Below are 20647 nucleotides of genomic sequence, written 5' to 3'. Positions count from 1 at the left end.
CGACTGTCACCGCTCCAGTACTTCCTCCCCTCTGCGAGTAAATCAGAGCCACGGGAAAGAGCAGTGCGCGCGAGGGGAGCGGAAGGGGACTTGTACGAGCGGGGCGGAGTTCTCTCGCTCTGCCCTCCCCCCCACCTTCCTCTTCGACCCTCCCCCTCCACCTACCTCTCCTTCCCCCTCACCCCCTATCTCTCTCTCTGTCTGAGCTGAGGGGAAAAGCCTCAAGGACGAACGCCCATCTTCTTCCCCTCCTCTCCGCCTTCGAGCACTACCGCCACAATGTGGGTGACGCTATTCTATTCTCGCATTTAGTCCGACTCAGTTCATAAGTCGGAGTGCGTCAGTGAGGGCCAGCCAAGTGAGCCGGTCTAACACACACACCCGGTGTCTTCTGTCGCCGAACATGGGCTTGTCGTCGGCGACCAAGGGTCTCCTCGACGGTGGCGGTGGTCAGAGGGCCCTGGTGGTGTGCTCGGCCATGGCCCTGGGCCTCGTTGGTCACCGGCTGGCGTGCGGGTGGGCCGCACGGAGGCGGCACTCCGCCGACCCGAAGCGAGCCGTGCTCATCACTGGCTGCGACACGGGACTGGGATTCTCACTGGCCCTCAAGGCCCACGAAATGGGCCTCTGGGTGTTCGCTACGTGCCTGAGAGGAGAAGGAGCGGGGGCCCGGCGCCTTCGGGAGCTGTGCCCACCATCTGGGCGGATACAGGTGCTACAAATGGACGTGACGGACGGGCAGAGCGTGCTGGCGGCTCGGGACGCCGTCCAGCGCCACCTCCGACGAAACGCCCTCGGTGAGTAAAAGGTCTCTTCACGATTTAGGTAATCCACTCGAGTGTGCCACGCAAATGAACTGCGAAATCCCAAGTTCATGTGTGTAGTTCTATTCAACACATTAATGCAGAGGTGAGCCAATAGGCTCACCTCTGACGGCGCTTTTTGCCGTGGAGTCGATTTTGTTTATCTTAAAATACGATATATTTACTCTTTTATGTATTGGATTTCCAAGTTTGTTGATTCATTCATCCGTGATCCTGAGGACACAGCAGCTTTATCAGATGACCTTAATGCTATACAACGCTGGTGCGACACTTGGTAATCAGAATGCAACTTCAAAAAGTGCGTAGTGATGAATTTTTGGAAAAAGAGTAATTTCCTCTCGAACGCCCGTTGCATCGGCAATACCGAAATGGAATGTGAAGACTCGATTAAACACTTAGGCGTTACCCTCACTCACGGCACCTCCTGGGTGAACCAGATACGAGGAATATATGGAAAAGTTAACAACAAATTAGATTTTATTAGAATAGTACTGCGTAAATGTGAGGAAAAGGTCAAAGAGAAATGTAATCTTTCGCTGGTAAGGTCTCATTTAGAATATGCTCTAGCATATGGGATCCTCACGAAGTTGGACTGATTGCTGAATTACATCGCGTGCAACATGGAGGAGCTAGATTTGTTAAAAGTTGCTATGATGAACTTAGTATAGTATCCAAAATATTGGAGCAACTAGGCCGGGAATCGCTCACAGAGCGAAGGTTAAATTTCAGATTAAATCTCTTGCATAAATAGGAAGGACGTCTCTTTAGCAGTGATGTTGAAAATTAATTATTACCCCCATCGTACCCAGTAGGGAAGATCATGTCAATAAAATAATAGAGATTAAGTGTAGTACAGATAGTTAAGACATCATTTTTTCACGAAGAATAAGGAATCAGAATAACATATTCCGACAGCGGTGGGGTCTTATTCGGGTCAATAGTAATCTGATGTGTATACACCCCCTGCCACACACCCTAGCGGTGGCTTGCAGGGTACTTATTCGCGTCAATTTTCTACATCACAATTTATTTACGAATTTTATTTATTAGAAGTCACGATCCAGTTTTCTACCGAGTGGGTCTCGCCTGGGTAGCCATATTTCATTGTTTCTGGCTTAAGTGATTATAATTTCCTCAGACATGCAACGCTGGTGTCAGCTTATACTTGATTACTTCTTTTTTGATAATGGTTGATCATTCTCTGTCTTGAATGAATTAAGGCTTACCGGCCGCATTCTCGTTTTCCCCGTACCTATGCAGCAGCGTCAGAACGGAATTTAAAATTTCTCGGTATTTTTAGTTCTTTAGAGATAACATATTTGATAAACTTTCATTTGGAATACACCGCTAGTGCATATATGAAATCCGCGCTAAGTCGATTTGATTGCAAATTCAGTGTTAAAATACATTTTGGAGATAAGAGACAAGTTCTAACTAAATAGTTGTTCTAACACCACGCCTTTCATGGGGAGCACATACCAGGACAATATGCGGATTAGCTTTAAAGAAAATTGGCTTCATAAAACGGTGGGGAAATGTAATGAGAAAGTTAAAGAGAGGTGTTATTTTGCTCTAGTTAGACCTCATTTGGAATATGCCGCAAGTATTTTGGATCCTTTGGAGAAAATTTGGCAAAAAAAATAGATAAAGTCCAGAGAAAATCCGCTAGATTCGTTAAAAATTGTTATGATAAGAACACAAGTGTGACAGGTCTCTTAGGGGAATTAGGCTGGGAACCACTTGAAGTGCGGAGAGAACAAGCGAGACTTAGACTTTTAGAAAGGTTCAGAACAAACGAGTTTAACTATGACACCGAAGGAATTCTATTGGCCCCACACTACTTAGGCAGATCAGACCACAAAGATAAAATAAGGGAGATAGATTCCAGGACAGATAGGTACAAATACTCATTCTTTCCACGAAAAATCAGAAATCACAAATGTAAGAAACCAAAGTCAATTTGGAAATATTAAAAACATTGAATTTACGAGTCGGAGCAAAGTTAAACACTGCAAAGCTGTTAGGTAAACTTACTTTCAGGTGCATGTGTATGTAAGATGTAGTTTGTGTGTTTGCATGTGAGGGGTGTAAGTGTTCTTGCATGAATGTATGCCATGTTTTTTTTGTGGATGTATGAATTTGTGGTTCTAGCATGCGGTTTTTTTTCTTTTCTAAATTACGGGTGGTGTCCCAACACCCCCCGCCGCACGCCCTTGCGGCGGATTGCGGAGTATTAAGTAGATGTAGACAAAGGGTAAGCGGACGAGGGTGTGAGAGGGGATTGCGGCTATTGGGTGGTTTCAGTGGGCTGAGTTTAGTCCGGGAGATTTGAACGATATAAGCACTCAGATGTGCGTCATCTGGCGTGTTCTCGCTTCTATACTGCTTGCGGGTCCGAGGAAGTTTTCATTCACCGAAACAGAGAAACAGTTGTCAATCGATTGGTCCTGGGAAGCAGCGTGAGTGGGGATAGGATAATTAAGGAGGTCTGGAGATTTAGTGGAGTAGCAGTGGTTGTTCATGCTGAGGGAATTGGTAGTGGTAAATTCACCCACGTAGAAGGCAGGGCAGAAGCTACAGAAGAGGCGGTAGATAATAATTTTTGAAGTTCATGTGGCAAAGGGATGAATCTTGGGTTGGGATTTAGTAGTCATGGAGTTGGTGGGCCTCAGACGATGGCAGCATTTGTAGCGTGGGCGGTTACATGGTGCGGGTAGGAGCGAAAAAGAGACGAGGGGCCTGATAGATTTGAGAATGTCGCGTTCAATGAGTCGGAGGGACAATGTTGGAATGAAAGTTATGTATACTAATTGTTTCATATAATGGGGTAAAGTTCGCGTATTATATGTGAAATAATCACTATAAATAAAATGTCCATACTAAAAGACTTGGTACCCTTCCACAGACTTTTATTATAAGGTACAACGCGTTTCACCAACTTGCGGCATCATCAGGTACAAATTTTCTTAACAAACAGTGCAAGAATATATACGCTCAGAACAGAAGGAGGGGGGGGTGGAAGGGCCTGAGAGGGGTGGAGGCGATCAGGTGCTTTGAAGGGTTGGTTTTTCCATTTCCAGGCTAGTTTCTCAGAAAGGAGTGGGGAGGGGGGCGGGAACAATTGCTCGTTACAAAGGGTCCTTCCACCCCGCTCTCGAGCAAATGGAGATAAGAAGGCACTTGGTATAAACTCCAACACGAGCAATTGCTCCCACCCCCTCCCCACTCCTTTCTCAGGAACTAGCCTGGAGTTGGTCAAACCAACCCTTCAACACCTGATCGCCTCCACTCCTCTCAGGCCCTTCCACCCCCCCCCCCCCGCAACCTGTCCTAAGCGTACATATTCTCGCATTGTTTGTTAAGAAAATTGGTACCTGAAGATGCAGGGAGTCGGTGAAACGCGTTGTACCTTATAATAAAAGTATGAAAAAGAACAAAGTCTTTTAGTATGGATAATATACTTCCAAGATGTGAAGCCAGAAACAGTAGAATATTGCATAGATTAAGACTATAGTATTATATCACACAGCCCAGCGTCGTATGATGAAATCCGCGCATCGTAAAACGTCACATTCGCGGTTAACTCATCACACCTTCCACGTCGCTAACTCCAATACTGCATGCAGTCATGCCGCAATCTATCGCCTAATCCTTCGCCCATATAGGCTGCCATAACGTCTATTATTTTAACACTTAAAACTTGATGGGAGGGACTCGCCAGGTGGCTGGATCCATTCAACAGTACTTCTATTTAAGAATTTAAGCCTTTTTCCATTCGTTTTTTGTTTTATTAATGTTATTTTTGAAATGGGGGTTTCCGTCCGTGAAATTTGGTGTTCTTATTTCTTTCCTTAAATTTTCCCTTTCCTCGTTATTTATAATTATTCTATACGTCTCACCTAATCTGCTCCTCTCCTCTATTTACTACCTCCCATATCAGAATACGAAATACGAGGTGGGTCCCATAATAACCCGGCCTGACCTAGAGATGGCGGTAGTTGTTTGAAAAATATCACTGTATTAGAAATTATTGCGATCTTTAAAGCACGTTTCAAGTTCGAAGACGCCACGTTGTTTAGTATTAGTTTGGTAGCCATCAATAGTGAACGTTTTCAGTAAATTTGTGAAAATGGAGAAAATTGCTCATCGTTATGTGATACAATACCTTTATTTGAAAGGCTTCAGCCGCACCAATATAAAAGCCGAACTGAATTCTACTCTGGGTGAGTCTGCTCCATCGTTTACTACAGTAAAATATTGGGTAACAGAGTTTAAACGAGACCGCACGAGCTGTCAAGACGAGCATCGCATTGGTCGACCAAATGAGGTGACGACTCCAGAAACGGTGAAGAAAATCCACGAAGTGATGCTGGATGATCATCGACTGAAAGTGCGCGAGCTAGCAGACATAGTAGGTATTGCAAAAAGGGTGGCACATCGCATATTAACTGAAAATTAGCACGCAGCAAAACCTGTGCCGTGAAGATGTTTCAATTGAGTGTTTAGCAAAGTTTCACAGCAATAAAGCAGAATTTGTGCGCCGTTTCATAGCCATGGATAAAAAATGGGTCCATTACTTCACTTATTAGACAAAAGAACAATAAAAACAATGGATTCAAAAGGGAGAACCGCCTCCAAAGAAGGCGAAGACCGTTTCATCTGCAGGCAAGGTCATGACGTCGGGTTTTTGGGATGCGCGTGGGATAATTTTCATTGACTATCTTGACAAAGGAAAAACTATCAATGGCGAGTTTTATGAGAACTTATTGTAACGTTTGAGTGGATAAATCAAGCAAAAGGCTATGAAGAAAGTGTTGTTTCATCAACGCAATGCCCCAGCTCACAAATCCGTTATTGCAATGGCCCAAGTTCATGAATGAAAGTTTGAATTGCTACCTCATGCACCCCATTCGCCAGATTTAGCCCCCTCGGATTATTTTCTGTTCGCAAACTTGGCAAAAAATGGCTCGGTGGTCAAAGATTTTCCAACCGTGAAGAAGTGATGTCAGCAGTTACTGGCTACTTTGAGGAGCAAGACAGTTCTTATTATAAAAAGGATATATAACTTATTGAACATCACTGGGAAAAGTGTACAGAGCTGAAAGGGGATTATGTTGAAAAATAAATACATTTTTTCCAAATTTTTGTCTTCTTTGGTGGGTCAGGTACATCTGGGATTACCCTCGTATATGGTAAATGATAGACTAATAATGATTAAAATTAAAAGCATACCTACCGCCTTGGTGATTATACAAGCATACTTCCCAACTTCCAAGTTCAGAAGATGATGAGATATAAGAATGTATGAGGATATTGATGAGTTGATTAGGGTGACAGAAGACAAAGATTATAAAAGGAGATTTCAATGCTGTTGTGGGATCTCACAATGACATGAAAACCACAGGGAAATTCGGTCTAGGAAACATCAATGATAGAGTAGAATGGCTGCTTGAATTCTGCAATCAATACAAGATGGTCATCACTAATATATTTTTTGAAGCACCATTGAAAAGAGGGTATACTTGGGAAGCACCAGAAAAAATTAAAAAGTATCAGATTGATTGTACCATCATTAAAAAATGGTTTAGGAGTCAAATAAAATCCAGCCACAGTTATTTAGGAAGAAACTTGAAGCTCGGAAACCTTGGATGACAAAGGAAATTTTAAACCTAATTGAGAAGAGAAATAAGCGGGTACTTTTGGGACCACCCTCGCATAGTATCCTTTGCCTTATCTGTTCATTTATTCCTGGCAAGTGTATATCAGTATCTGGCTGCTTGTCGATGCACTTCATCCACCTTTTTTAAAGTCTCTCATCTTACGGGTTCCATACTATGGGCGATTATTTCAGAATAGGGAGAACGAGGACTTTTTAAGCTTTTTCTTTTTTTTGCTTCCACTACTTCACTTTAAGTTTTTCGTCACGCAATAAAGTACTTAAAATGCCAATGTCTTCGTAATATCCACTGAGCTCCCCACCCAAGATCCCTGGTTTAGTAAACTCCTCAATACGTATTTGCAGCGACTTCTACTTGGGATTATTTTTACAAATGGATTGAAAATATTCTGATGTACGTTCCTTTGATTTGGAAATTTTATGTACCTGTTCCTCCTTTCGTTAAAGTTTCATAGTATATTATATAACAGAGTCGGAAGCGCTGTTATATTGGAGTAACAGAAGTGCATTTACTTGATATACCCTTAAATATATAATGCAATCGTTGGCAAGGATTCTTATCGTTGCATTGTAATGCGCATCAGCGAATGACTCCGTATAAATGCTATAACGTTATCACCTCCTCTGAGAACGCTTTCCCTATTTTCAGTACCCCCCGTAAAAATTTTGGTTGTCCTTTACCCTCCAGTCCAATGTTATTGCGACTCCAGCCCTTAAACAATAATTAATCGTGAGGCAACCGGTCGAAATATCTCGGCCCAAATGCTGAATTGAATGGAATTTGATTCCCGGTAAATTAAAATCACAATTCGATACTCATTTTTACAGTTCAATATTCTGAAAAAAATGTGTTGCTCGAAGGAGAATTGAGAGTTAGCTGTTAGTTTTCGAAAAAAGACTTGTCGAGTGAACTTTTGAAAGAAAAATTCTGAAAATAGCGCAAGAAATCTTGCCGAGTTACGCGCGCCTCGAGTTGTCCCCGTCCTGGAAGGCGATCTCCAAATAGCAGATGAAATAGATTAAACGAGTATTGCCGCCTAAGTACTTACGGAGGCGTGGTTTGCGATCGCAGTAGCGGGTTTGTTTTTTCATCGCTTAACTGGATGTGATGCGATGAGGATTGCGCAACTGGTCTCGGGGGAGTGCGGACGAGGGAAGGCGACTGGGGTGGGGGACTTGATTATCCCCCGGCGACTGACGATGCCCGCTTTAGATCGCCCCTGGGACGGGCGCATCTAGCGGCGAGTGGACTGCGGACATTAGGATTTAAAATTGTAATATTTTTGTGCCTAAAATAGGCTCTTAGCACACCCCATCCAAAACAGTTGCCACCTCGGAAGCAAAAACTTTCTTATTTGGCGGTGATGACACAACAGCACCCTGCGGGGTGGGACACGATAGCTGGGAAGGAAAGGAAGGCCCCTCCCATACCCTTGCCTTGCGAAAGGCAAGGGTATGGGAGTCTTTTGGGGTTGGAGTAGAAAGAGGGGGGCACTTCGTTACCGTAGCCCTGCGAATGGTTCGCTTCCAGTGCGCTCGCTGGAGTCTTCACGGGGGTGAGAGGGGAAATTTGTGGTCGCCGTTAATTAGGTCGCTATATGTCGTGCAGAAAAATAAAATATATCGACGAATCCGGCCACATATTTACCTTTATGGGGTGTCTCTTCATGTAGCAAGAAAAAACCCTGACAGACTTCGTTGGAGCGGCCCGTGTGGGTTTTGTGGTCGTGGATGCGTTAGGATATCGTCAGAAACCAGGAGTGGGGAGAGATGGTTAGAAATTTGACACAATCACCATGGAAACATCGTCATTTTACCAAGTTAAGTCAAAACAAATGATATCATGCTATGAGTTTTTAAAAGATACAGATCTGTATCCCTCGGTAATATTCCACAATATGGCATACTGATCGTTGGCGCCGCACGATAAATGCCGGAGGGCCGTATTTGGAAAGGGCGCTGCATTAAGTAGACACAACGAAAATGAATCCCACTTTTGCAAAAATGTGTGTGAAAGTTAGCATTTTAGTAATTCTGATTCTGTTGCATTTTCATTGCATGATTGAAGGTCATAAGTTGGATATCTTAGACAAATTTGAAATTGTTTACAGTATAGCTTATGTTTTAGCTTGTGATGATTCCAAATGTTCCTTTCTTCTCTCTAAAAATATTCACCCACAATACCAAGTGTCAGTTTCTGATCCTCTGTCAATGAGATTTGAGGAATGTAACATTCCTGACATCTCATTGTCACCCTCTACATGTTTGCCTCTATTCCTGCCCTCTATTTATCACATAGTGTGTTCACATCAAGGCACTTCAGCCATATTTCTTCCCCCCTCCTAGCTTCAATCCACCCTACTCAAAATCCCAAACATCCACTCCTTCTCTTAATTCATAAAATTATGGACAACTGCTTGTCTGATGCCACACTTTGATGTTGCTCCCAAATCATGGTTAAATAAGTAAAAGAAGGTCAGAAAGTTACCAAGCAGTTTTAGTTTATTATAAAGCACGTAAATGCATTTCCACCAAATGATGCCACACAACGTTTCATTTGGCAACTGATTCCTTGCTTGTACATGGCCGTGTTATTTCTTCATCTTTTCATAGATTACATTTGAATTTTTCTTTCTCCTGTTTTCTTAGGATTTCTAAGCCTTTGCCTTCATCACTCCTCTGAAGTAGTCCATAATTTTAACCTTATTTGATGAATATTTGGACATTTTGAACTGATTATAAAGAATGTTATGAAAAGGAGAAAAGTGAGCTGGAGGAAGTACAGAGAGGAAGATGCCAAAAGATGAGATAACATAATCAAGACATGTGATGATGGACTAATAGGGAAGAAACAAGCGGGTGTGGAGAAATTCTATGATGAATGGGGAGGTCTATAAATCCAGCCAATTCAAGGGTATTGATGGCCAGCAGTGATTGAATTTTTTATCCAGCAGCAAGAGAGTGAGTTTGAGAAAGAGGGCTGTAATAATCCCACATCTGGGGTAAATGTACAATTTTGATATTGGATGTTACACTCTTGTCATAGTCCAGGAACATAATATTACAAAACCCATTATTTTCTCTTTATATCATGGAAATTATCCCCAGGGAGGCTACAGCAAAATTGTTTCTGTTACCCAATGAACTTTGCTAATGTGCTAGTACATGTAAAAATTGGATAAAAGGGTAATGAATCCTTTAGAATTATTCCCAGTGCCATCATGTAATTCTATCCATAAGAATCTTTTGTTTTTCTTCTTAAAACTTACATAGGTTGATTTTTGTCAACAAGATTTTGTGCAGGTTCATGACTCCTCTCCCAAATCTAGCCCAGAACAAAGGAGGTGCTCCCTCAAAACAATATGAGAAATCAAAGTAAGGTATGGGAAAAGGGGATCAATAATAGCCAGGAAAGACAGACTGGGATGCTCCTCTTAAATATATATGTAGTGCACACATAGGTGGTACTTACATCTACAGGGGTGTATTCAGTTTATTATTATTATTGAGGTATGTGTAGGATTGGAAAAACTTGGGTGCCTCCTTTCTAGGAATATTGTCGCTTTGTCACTGTTTTTGTCTTCCTCTTCTACCCAACCAATGCATCTCTATCCTTATATTCTAATGAAAAAATGGGACAAGTGCAATGCATTGATGAAATTCTCTCTCATAAAAAACAAAATGTTGGAATTAAACCAAGTGAATCATTAGGTGGAAATATTTTCAGTCATCATTGACATTACATCAGCAGAAAAGGGAATGTTAAGTCAAAGGAAAAAAGAATATATCTCAATTAATATAGTCTATGGTTTCAGGGTTCACTTTGTGGAATTATGTAAAATGTTTTGGAAGTATTTCTCTTTACTCTGAGGAAAACCACAAAGTCTTTTAGTCTGGATATCACCATTAAGTTTAGCTTAAATCTTTGTCAAATTTATATTTGATTCAACATATTGCAATCCCTTCCCCCCCACGTGCAATAGGTGTGGCTGTTTTGAAGACTGACCATCAGTATTTCCAATCTGAAGATAGATTTGGCTGTCATTATATTGCCTTCTGCATTCCGCTCATCTTCCTTATTTATATCCTTATGTCACAATAACTCACTCGTACGCTTTACTCCAGGATGGCTGATCTCTCATCTTGCATCCATCTCTCTCCATTTGATGTCCCTTTTCCTTCCTCTCAAAGAGTGAAATTCCCAGTCCACCAGGTTCTCATCCTCATCTGGCTCCATATTACCTCATACTCTTTTGCATGAATGTTTTCCAATTCATATGTCTCCATTAAACATTGAGCACCAACATTTGAAGGCTTCCTTTCTTACTTTCTGGTCTGCTTTTCCAATGGTCCACATCTCAAATACCCAGAGAGCCTTACGCAATGTGAATGCATTGATGCAATGTATTGATGAATTCATTGTCTGTAAACTTTTTATATTTGACAGTTTGTAAAATAAGGGAAGCATGTGTCACTGGACCCCTACATCTAATTTTTATTTTCACTTGCTCTCTAACTCCTGCTGATTTTGAATGCCGCTGGCAGAGGAAGAGAAGTGTAAATGAGGTACCATGAATTAAGCAGGAGAAGAGACTTCGCCACCTTCATCCGGCCATCACATTAGGTTCCCTCTTATTCATTCCAGAGTTGGGTGCACTGGTGAATAATGCAGGTGTCATGGTGTTCGGGGAGTTTGAATGGCAAACAGAGAGGCTGATCAAGTTTCAGACAGAGGTCAACCTCCTTGGGACCTTCAGAGTCACAAAAGCCTTTTGCCCTGAGCTGAGGAAGAGTAAAGGTGAGGACAGATGGGTGCAAAATGCATGGCTGTCCACTGCTAATGGACGGTCATGCCATAAATTCCATTTTGATCATCATTTGCATTTTGATCCCTTCAACAATTGATCATCAATAGTAATCCATCAGCATTGATCTTATATTTCATAATAATATTTGTCATTATTATTTTAAATGAAAATAATAATGTTGCCAAGTAAAGTTGTTCAGTCTCATAAAATTATCATTTGAAGAATAATTGATTTTGATCTGGCAGTCAGAACACTTGTGGTTAATGGAAGCATTACAGATTAAACCTCTGAATGTCATTTGACACCAAAGCATAGGCAGTGTGAATATTTGGGTTTAAGATTAATTCGGGATGACAAGGTTGGAAAACTAAATGACTTACATCCTTATTAGTACCTCAAACGGGCAATCTCATATGAAAAACAGGCAACAGTTAAGTCAAGTAAGTCCGACTTTGCATCTTTCTGACCAACCTTCTGGGGCCGGCTCCAAGTCAGTTTACAAGTCTCTATAATTTACTGAGGTATGGGGTCTTCAGATGGTAATGAATAAATGGTGTAATTTTTATTCGCCTCCATTTTATGGCATGCACATTTGAAAGTTTATAAAACATTTGAGACTGTTTCACAGGACTTTTGAATCATTTTTTTAACTCTAAGAAACAGGTCCCAGGTTGATGATTAGAATTCTCTTACCTTTTTTTTCATCCAATTGCCGCACAGAATGCATTATTATTATAGGTTATTTTTGGAATATTGTCTTTTAATATGGACCAATGTCAGGCAACTGTACAGACCTTTGGAATTCTATATTCACAGGGCGTATCATAACAGTGAGCAGCCACTGTGCCCAGGCCACCCTTCCTAGTTTAGCCGTTTATGGAGCCACAAAGGCGGCCCTGGAAGCATGGTCTAGTGGCCTACGCATGGAGCTGCAGAAGTATGGTGTCAGTGTCATCACAGTGTTGCCTGGTAAGAGTTGAGAATCATGCCTTAATATATTGGTACTTTTCATTGCTATGACATAATTGATCCTAATTTCATTCTGGTTATTACAATGCACTAGCATTATTACTGGTGAAAAATGATATACCATATTTGCCTGGGGGCACAAAACACTCATGGAAGGGGCAGATGTTTCTCACAGCAGTCAAAATGCACTATAGGAAGTTAATGGGAATGGAGAGGGGAGGAGGAGGTGAACTGCACAATGGACAATTTCCAATTGTTCCACCACATCTTATATTTTTGCCTTTGTCTTGCACATGTAGCACTTGCAATTTGAAGTCACAGGCGTGGTTGGTCTTGAGTATCTGTTTGGTTATCATTGATGTGGTATTACGTAGTATCGTGCACTTCTCGTTTTTTTATTCGGGTTGGATTAACTTATATATCTTGGTGTTTATCAAGCTGTCACCATTAGCTTTGGAAAGGATGTCTTGGGCATATAACTAAAGAATGAATTTTTGATACCAAAGTTTGGTTTAAAATCAGAGAGTTGACGAAGGACGGAATTAACTTTGGAGGATAAATTATTCGCCGGCGATCCTTATCCTATCCTAAGCCAACCTTTTCCTTGTGTCCCCTTCCTCCTTTCCTGCTACATCCACCCCCTCCTCCTGGGATGTAAAACTGTATATAAGATGGCACTTGACTTTATTTTCGTACCTGAGAATGATGTAATACATCGAAACCCAGTTGTACATTAAATCTTGTCCAGTGTAAAATTATTACTATCCATTCTTTATGGTGTTCAAAATGTCTGAACAGAAATTTGGAAAAATGTGTGATTGCTAGTGACTCTCAGAAGCTTACGGAACAAGTGCTAAACACAAACTGAAGCAGCAGGTGTGAAATCATTTCAGAGATTCCCCCCTTTCCTGATCCCTCATTATGCAAATGTTCTACTTAAGTGAGTAATATTTAACAGTATCATTTGCTCATGATGTAAATTACTTGTAATGCAGGTTGGTAGTAAAGAGAGATTCTACTTTATTTTTCTGACTCATTAAATGTACTTCAACATAGCAATTTTACAAGCCTGTATTGATTACATTTTTGTGATCTTTAATGTTATGACCTTGGTGATTCATGTTTTCTCATTTTTCTAGGCTCCTTTTCGCAACGAAGCAACCTCGCTGGCCTGCAGGGGGAGTATTCGACCGAAATGAAGGCAGCTATGAATCAGGAACAGAAGGAATTCTATGGAGAGTACTTTGATAGATACCAGAAATATTTATCTATGGTGTTCTCTGGGCAGCCTACGACACCAGAAGCCCTGAAGGATGCCCAGTTGTATCACACATTTGAGGAAGCCCTCTTCAGTCGCAATCCATGTGCCAAGTATGAAGCGCCAGCACCATTCCGATACAACCTGTATCACTTCCTGTTCAGATGGGCACCCACCACAAAGATACATGACTGGCTGGTGGAAAGATTTGTTCAAATGCCAAAATGGAAAATCTAGCATTTATTTTTAGATATTTTTATGAAAGTCTTGTTGCCTAATGCACATCATTGTCATGTTGTGTATCATTCACTCCGATGTGTGCTTAAAATGCAATTTTGTGATAGAAATCATTCGCCCATTTGGAGCCTCTTACACATTTTTATGTTAAGCAATTCTGTTGTATTGTTGCTACAAACTTCTCAACATTACATGTTTACAGACACTTAGATCTTCATCTTTTGTCAGTGATCGGTACTATTTTTAGTCTCCGGAATGATATTTTTGGCCAATTCCATTGCAGAAAAATGTTTTAAAAAGGTGTGAAAATTGTCCAGTTGTGCAGTGTTTCTGAAGTCATCTCGTTCACTTAGCTCTAATTCTTGAAAATAATGCACTATTTATTTTTTTTAATTGGTGAGAACTGCAGTGGAACCTCATACAATGAGCATAATTCATTCTGGGATCTTTCTCTTAAAGCCAAACAATACATAATTGAAACAATTGTTCTCATATACAGGAAAGCAATGTAAAATATGATAATGCATCTCAAACCAAAAAAATAAATTATGTGCAAAGTCGATTGGAAGAAAGTTATGCATACATTATTTCAAATCATCATCTTCATCTTTTTTTCTATCATGGAATGGAAATTTTTGGGGATGTGAACTTGATTTGAAAAAACAAAAAAGAATTGAAAACCCTCTTAGTGTGGTGGGGATTCCAGGGGTACTAGTGAGAAGTGCGAAGGGAAATTTAAGAAAATTTATCACCTTAGGAAAAAAAACATTATGAAGTTATTTGTTTTGATACCCATATGTAGTTTTTTTATTTTAAAATAAAATATTGTAGTTATAAATGATGTTATACATTTACATCATCTGAAAAATAAATGTAATTATTACAGTATTATAAATTTGAAGAATATTTTTTTAGCAATTATATTTCGATTTTTAGACACAATACTTATGTTTTTTTAAAAACATTTTTCAATAAAACTACCATATAAGAAAGAATCAAAAAGACATGTAGAAAAATTATAAATAAATAGAGAAAAACCAGTGAATTGCAATTTTTTTTGTCAGCCTCTGCATAGTTCGATTTTGTTGAAAAGGCTGATCTCACTGAGTCAAATTGGGACTTTTCCCCTTTCCTTGAGACTGCGGCAATGTGCTTACAATCTAAAGGCAGAAAAAAACGAAGTTCTAACTCACAGAGAACTGCTGACAATGTAATCCAATACACAGGGCGCAAATTATTAGATAGGATAGACGGCAAGAGAAACCAAAATGATTACAAAGCAGTGCTCTCATTTCCATCGTATCAACATAGTCTGAATAAGCAGTTATATATCAACACCACCCCACCATAACACATTCAAGAGATTACAGATGAAAACAGATTAGTAGCCTTACAGTGGCTTTTTATAGTGGAAAGACCACTCAGAAAAAAACGAGCAGACAATTAGGCTGAGCTTCCCGACATGTACAAAACTGAACGTAAAATTATAGTAAGAATTATACTTTTTGAAAAGCATTTAAAATTGCTAATAAAAAATTAAAAAATGTGTTATATAATTGTATGGAATTCACCCTATCGATAGCACAAAAACCATAAATTATGAATGAAAAAACCATAAGTTACAGCAATTTAAACAATAGCCTTCGCAAGAGCCGATATATCGGCCCGCCGCACTAAGAGGGTTAATGATACATTACTAATTCTTTTTTGCTAGAAAGCTGCCTAAAGAATTTTTTTTTGCCCATACTTTGAAATTTTGTGAAAATGCAACCTGGCATTATCATTGAATAAATTTGTCATGTGCATAAAAAGAATAGATACATATTCTTCTTTCTAAGCCTAGATATTTTTGTCACTCCTTTTGAAGCATCTGTCTCCTTAATTTTGCCCTTTTACTGGAGTATTGTTCAAATCGCTGATGTAGACTGATTGTATAAGCATGCTAGGTCAGCCATGCTCACACCTAGTTCCCACATAAATATGATTTTACTTTTAATTTTTACTGTTACTTTTTTTCGCTTATGGCTGTCTTCTTGTGGAATTTCCTTTGGGGACATGTTTAAAATAATACACAAAATATTATTAAGCTTTGCACAAAAAAAATCCGAAATAATATCTGAACACAAGTGCGGAAAAATATATGATCACTAGCGACCCTAAGATGCTAGGGGAACGATTGCTAAACACAAACTGAAGTATTAGGCATGTATTCATACCAGGAATTCCTCTCTCCCATTACTATTCATGTGAAAAGTCTCTCATTAAGGGAGTCATTTTTGGGACCAATATATTTGCTTCTTATGCAAAATACTCCCTATGCGAAGTGCTCATTTAGCGAGGTTCAACTGTACAAAGAATACTTCTTGGCTGACATTTTGTCACTAGAAATCAGTAAAAATGTTGAGGATGGTATAGCCAGGTGGCAATCAAACAAAGTTGATCTCGTAGATTTGGAGAATTTCTCCCTGCAGCATTATTGGAAGTATCACTTTTCTCGGTGATTTCATGTGCATTTCAAGTGAATTAGGAAAGTGCATCATTTTGAAGGTAGGTATTATTAAATAAATCACCTGAATTATTTATGTTCAATTAAAAATGATGGCCAAATAGAAAACAGTTTAATGCAGTTGCTCTCTAACATACTAATTGAAAAATGCTTCATGAATGAAATATGACTTTCATAATCAGGGGTAGTGATTTTTCTGGAGGAGCTACATGTTCCCAAAATTCTTTGTGCCTTATCGTACCCGTAGTTAATTAACTTATATGTGTAAGGTGCTATGCTGAAGGCATTGGAGGCAGGGTAGAAGAATTAGTATGTAATCCAGACTCTTAAGTGGAGAGACTGAAAACTGTTTGGTTGTGTGTTCCAGAAATGAAACCAGTGTAAATATAAAGTGCTGAGAAAATAATCATGTGATAGCAATGATTTTTAATTTGCTTAAACAGCCAAGGGAGGCACATGTTGAATATTTTTTCAGTTTGGTCTACAGTAGGAAGAATGGTGGTAAATAAATATCTTCAATGTTTGTTTTCATTCTGTTAAAAAAGGTACCATTGTACTCCAAAAGTTACACAGAGTAAAACTGAAGTATAGACGTACAAATTGGAATGCACCCATTTAAAATAGTTGTATGTATTGAAAATGTTCAAATGAATCATGTGAATTTTTTTGTTTGTTTTACAATGCTTGTGAATTCTGCAATGCTCACAATAGGTTACCACATCATATTTATATGCACAATTTAAGTAGTCATATGGTTTGAAATAGCCATTCAGGATTTGTCTGGTTAACTCTTTTAATTGAAATTTTGTGTGTTTACCGCTTTTATATATACTTATTCCCAAACGGCATCAAGTTAAAGTGGCATAGTTTAACCCTTTCTTGCTGGTGGATCACACCTAGCAACGCCACAAGTGACGGGAGTGTCTCCCTTTATGTACTGGAAAGAGCTCTCCAAATTGCCTTGTGAAGCAGAAAAACTCTTGGGTATGCGATTCTCTTCCTTTGCAACTAATACAGCAAGAGGGCCACATCATCTCCTCGGCCATTAGGAATTGGCCTCCTTGACCCTAAGAAGCAATTGACCATATCTTTCACAGTATATACCCATGGTCAACTAAGCATGGTTTTGCAAAATACATAGGCAAGGAAATAATTTCATGGTGTTTCACTCAGCATAGACAACATTTCACTTGAAACACAATGGCTCCAATTTACTATTATTTTGCCAAACTTAGCATATGTATGAGAATTATTGTGTAGTGTACCCTCAAATATTGATTTTTCTACCACAATTTGTTCAATCATCAGTTCAATTTCATATTTTTAGGCTTCTATCTGAATTTTCAATTATAACAAGGAATAATAATGGTTTTCATTGATGAAGGAGTACAAATAATTAATATATATATCCTTTTCCCACAGTTCCAGAAATGGTAACTTAAGCTGATTATCACATCTGTTATTGACAGCTCCTCAACTGAACTCCAAACGCCTTGAAATCTGGCCTGTGTATAAGGTGTACTTTTGTTTAGTTTCTCCAACATAAAGAATATGTATAAGTTTGAAGATAAATTTACACCAACCATGAATTTACACATAGGGATAAATATTAAATTCCGATAAAAGTGTAACTATCTGTATGAATGTTTTCAGAGAAGTATAAATGCTTCTTAGGGGAAATAAACCCCCTTCTATGACGAGCTGTGCTAACATTAGCTGCCTCCTATGGAGAGAATAATTAATTTCCAGATAATCATTAGAATCGCAATGAATGTGTTGAGAAAAGTTTGAATGCATCCCTGCACTTCAAACTGCTTGCATGATCTTCCCTCCATAGGTAAGCGTTTTATTCCAAGGCAAGAGTACCTTAAAAAATGAACTTGAACACTGCACAGGGCAAATTAACCCAAAATCTGAGTGAAATGCAAGAATTAATAGAATGAGAAAGTTTGATCATTTCCAAGGCCAAGCAATTTGTTAAGACAGTGCAGAGGAAGATAATATATTTTAATTTTTCCCTGTATAACAGTTAGTTACTTAAAGTAAACAACCCTAGGAAGAATTGAATGAAATAGCAGAATTGGTATGAAATTAAATGAATTCACAGCCTAGCAGAAAAATTAGTGACAACTCTGCACATAGTAAAAGCTAAGCAAAAGATGCAGAATTCATTTCGAGTTTATATTATTTATTTTGCAACATACATTTCTGTAGCAACAGTGCTGCATAAAAATTGACTGGACTGAGGACTTATGTTGTGGAAAAAAACGCGTTAAATGTGGCTTAGGGTCAAGGTACCTAATAGACAGAGGTAGGGCGTGGCTCTGCATTGCATGGACCACAAAGAGATGACACATGTATCTGGGAACTTTGGTTTCACGCTTATCACTCCGGCACTGTGGTGCAAAAAAATATGGCATTGGTTCACATTTGTGTGAAAATCTTTGCATTGCGTACCCTGCATTTTCTTGCAAAAAAAATTCTAGTGTGTGCACACGGCATTCATTATGAAAGGGCTAAGTTGTGATGTCACCATGTAAGGTGACATCACAAATTAAGAGTTAAGCTTAAAGCTAGAACTGAATCTGCAACTTCAAACTCTGCTCGAATATGGAGGGGCATGGAGGCCTAGTGAGTAGACCATTGGATTACTCAGTGGAGGACCTAGGAGGAGGTGAATTTCATACTCCATATACGGCTAAGTGTAAAGAGTTCTGTCTTTGTGTATCAAACAAGCCTTCAGGATGAATACTGTGGTTGATGGGATGAAATTAACTCACTGTAGACTGATGATAAAGAGTGTAAATAGTAATAAAAATGTTTAATAATTGCAAGGAGGGAGAGAATGTGAATTCATTGAGGGTACAATTAAATGTTTGTATGAACAGAGATGGGTATGGTATTTTAGAGGTTGTTGACATAAAATTTGTGGATGAAACTCCACTTGTCTCCCTAAAATATGTTCCAAATACTAAGCTAGCCTTAAGTTAAAATCATCCTCCTCCACTGATTAGTAATTTATTGCCATGTTTATTTAAAGACTATCATAGATATCTGTGCAAATATTGAGGGAGGGTGTGAACCATCGAGATGTTCATAACAGCATTAAGGCCTCAAGTATCTTGTGCTCAACAAGAAAGAATTCTTATATTTCCCATTCAAATTATGTTGTAAAAGAATTTTCCTTGTGTAGTAGGGTTTTACCTTGGTGAGTGCTCCTAAGCATTTAAGCCTCAAAATTTTGAAAAAGCTTTTCATCAAATTTTTTTGTGCATTCCTAAAAATCTTCTCTGTGAAAAATTGGAAACAATAAATAGTGGTAAGTAATGATTCACTAAATTTGATATCAATGTATTTTGCCTTGGAAGGATTTTCTCATCATTTGATGATTTAAAAATATGAATATTGATTGAGAATGAATAAACATTGTTTTTGACTATGTACATTAGAAATTTCTTTCAACTCCCTTTATCAGTATTACAATAAATGTGGCAACTTCCATTTCCAAAACTAGTTAGAACAATAGGTACTATTTCAATAAGTTTTTCATCTTACATATTCTGGATGCAATGACCATTCAATACACAGCTTGGAATATCTCCTGTTTAAATCTAGCAATAATTTCTCATTGGCTATCACCTTATCTAATGGCATTGTGAAAGATGCACTCATGCTACTTAAAGTTGAATGCCTGCAGATTGAGTTTAGTGAAAGAGATACAATGTATGTATGCCTCAGCAGAGGGACCATATCCCCATTAGCCCAATGTGTATAAGTTTTGCAGCAGCACCACATGTGAGATTTATCTAAATGCCCATCATTATATTCATATGCGATTTATTTAGGAACTTAAGGAGTATTTTTAACAAAATATAAAAACTCAGTTGCTTGCTGCTGACTCTTAACAGTGATATTATCAAAATTTGTTATCAAAACAACCATTTTCTATGCCTGATGCAGGGAAAAATAATTGGTAGTATGCATTTAGGGGTTGATTGGCTGGAGCTTAGAGGGCAAAGTTATACCCCTAGCCCATAAGACTCATTTATAGCACATAAGGTGATTTTAGAATATTTTGGGGTAAAAAAGTGCATCCTATGGCCTGGGAAATATGGTATGTTACATAGAGTTATATATATATTTTCATTACAACTCCTCTGAATTTACAGGAATGACCATACCCCTTTTTTACAGTGCAGTTACATACTATTAATTATATGTACACACTGCTTAAGGATGCTATGCTACCCAGGACTGAAGTACTAAAGTAGCTTAGCTGAAAACGGTAAAGTAACCTGAAGGATTCAACTGTCCAAGGCTAGAATAGTTACAAATGTATCTGCAAATTTGAGGTAGGAAGGAACCTTG

The 20647-nt window shown here is 39.0% G+C and overlaps 1 protein-coding gene across 1 annotated transcript; it reads left to right on the top strand.

The window, feature by feature from the left end:
* The first annotated feature begins 317 nt into the window (after window positions 1–317).
* Window positions 318–19640, top strand: sro (SDR family oxidoreductase shroud). The gene is made up of 4 exons (XM_071599176.1): window positions 318–797; window positions 11147–11299; window positions 12126–12278; window positions 13418–19640. The coding sequence occupies exons 1-4, from the start codon at window positions 404–406 to the stop codon at window positions 13771–13773; spliced, it is 1056 nt and encodes a 351-aa protein (XP_071455277.1). The 5' UTR covers window positions 318–403; the 3' UTR covers window positions 13774–19640.
* The last annotated feature ends 1007 nt before the right edge of the window (window positions 19641–20647 follow it).

The sequence above is a fragment of the Hetaerina americana genome, unplaced genomic scaffold (assembly GCF_022747635.1).
Source record: "Hetaerina americana unplaced genomic scaffold, ioHetAmer1.1.p SCAF_108, whole genome shotgun sequence".
Lineage (NCBI taxonomy): Eukaryota > Metazoa > Arthropoda > Insecta > Odonata > Calopterygidae > Hetaerina > Hetaerina americana.
This window is presented reverse-complemented; position numbering and strand designations above follow the sequence as displayed.

Bases quoted from the DNA above. Each gene is read 5' to 3' on its own strand.
- sro (XM_071599176.1), top strand. From the start codon at position 404: ATGGGCTTGTCGTCGGCGACCAAGGGTCTCCTCGACGGTGGCGGTGGT. The intron at 11,300-12,125 runs GTGAGGACAGAT...CTATATTCACAG, and splicing joins TGAGCTGAGGAAGAGTAAAG to GGCGTATCATAACAGTGAGC. The intron at 12,279-13,417 runs GTAAGAGTTGAG...TCATTTTTCTAG, and splicing joins TGTCATCACAGTGTTGCCTG to GCTCCTTTTCGCAACGAAGC.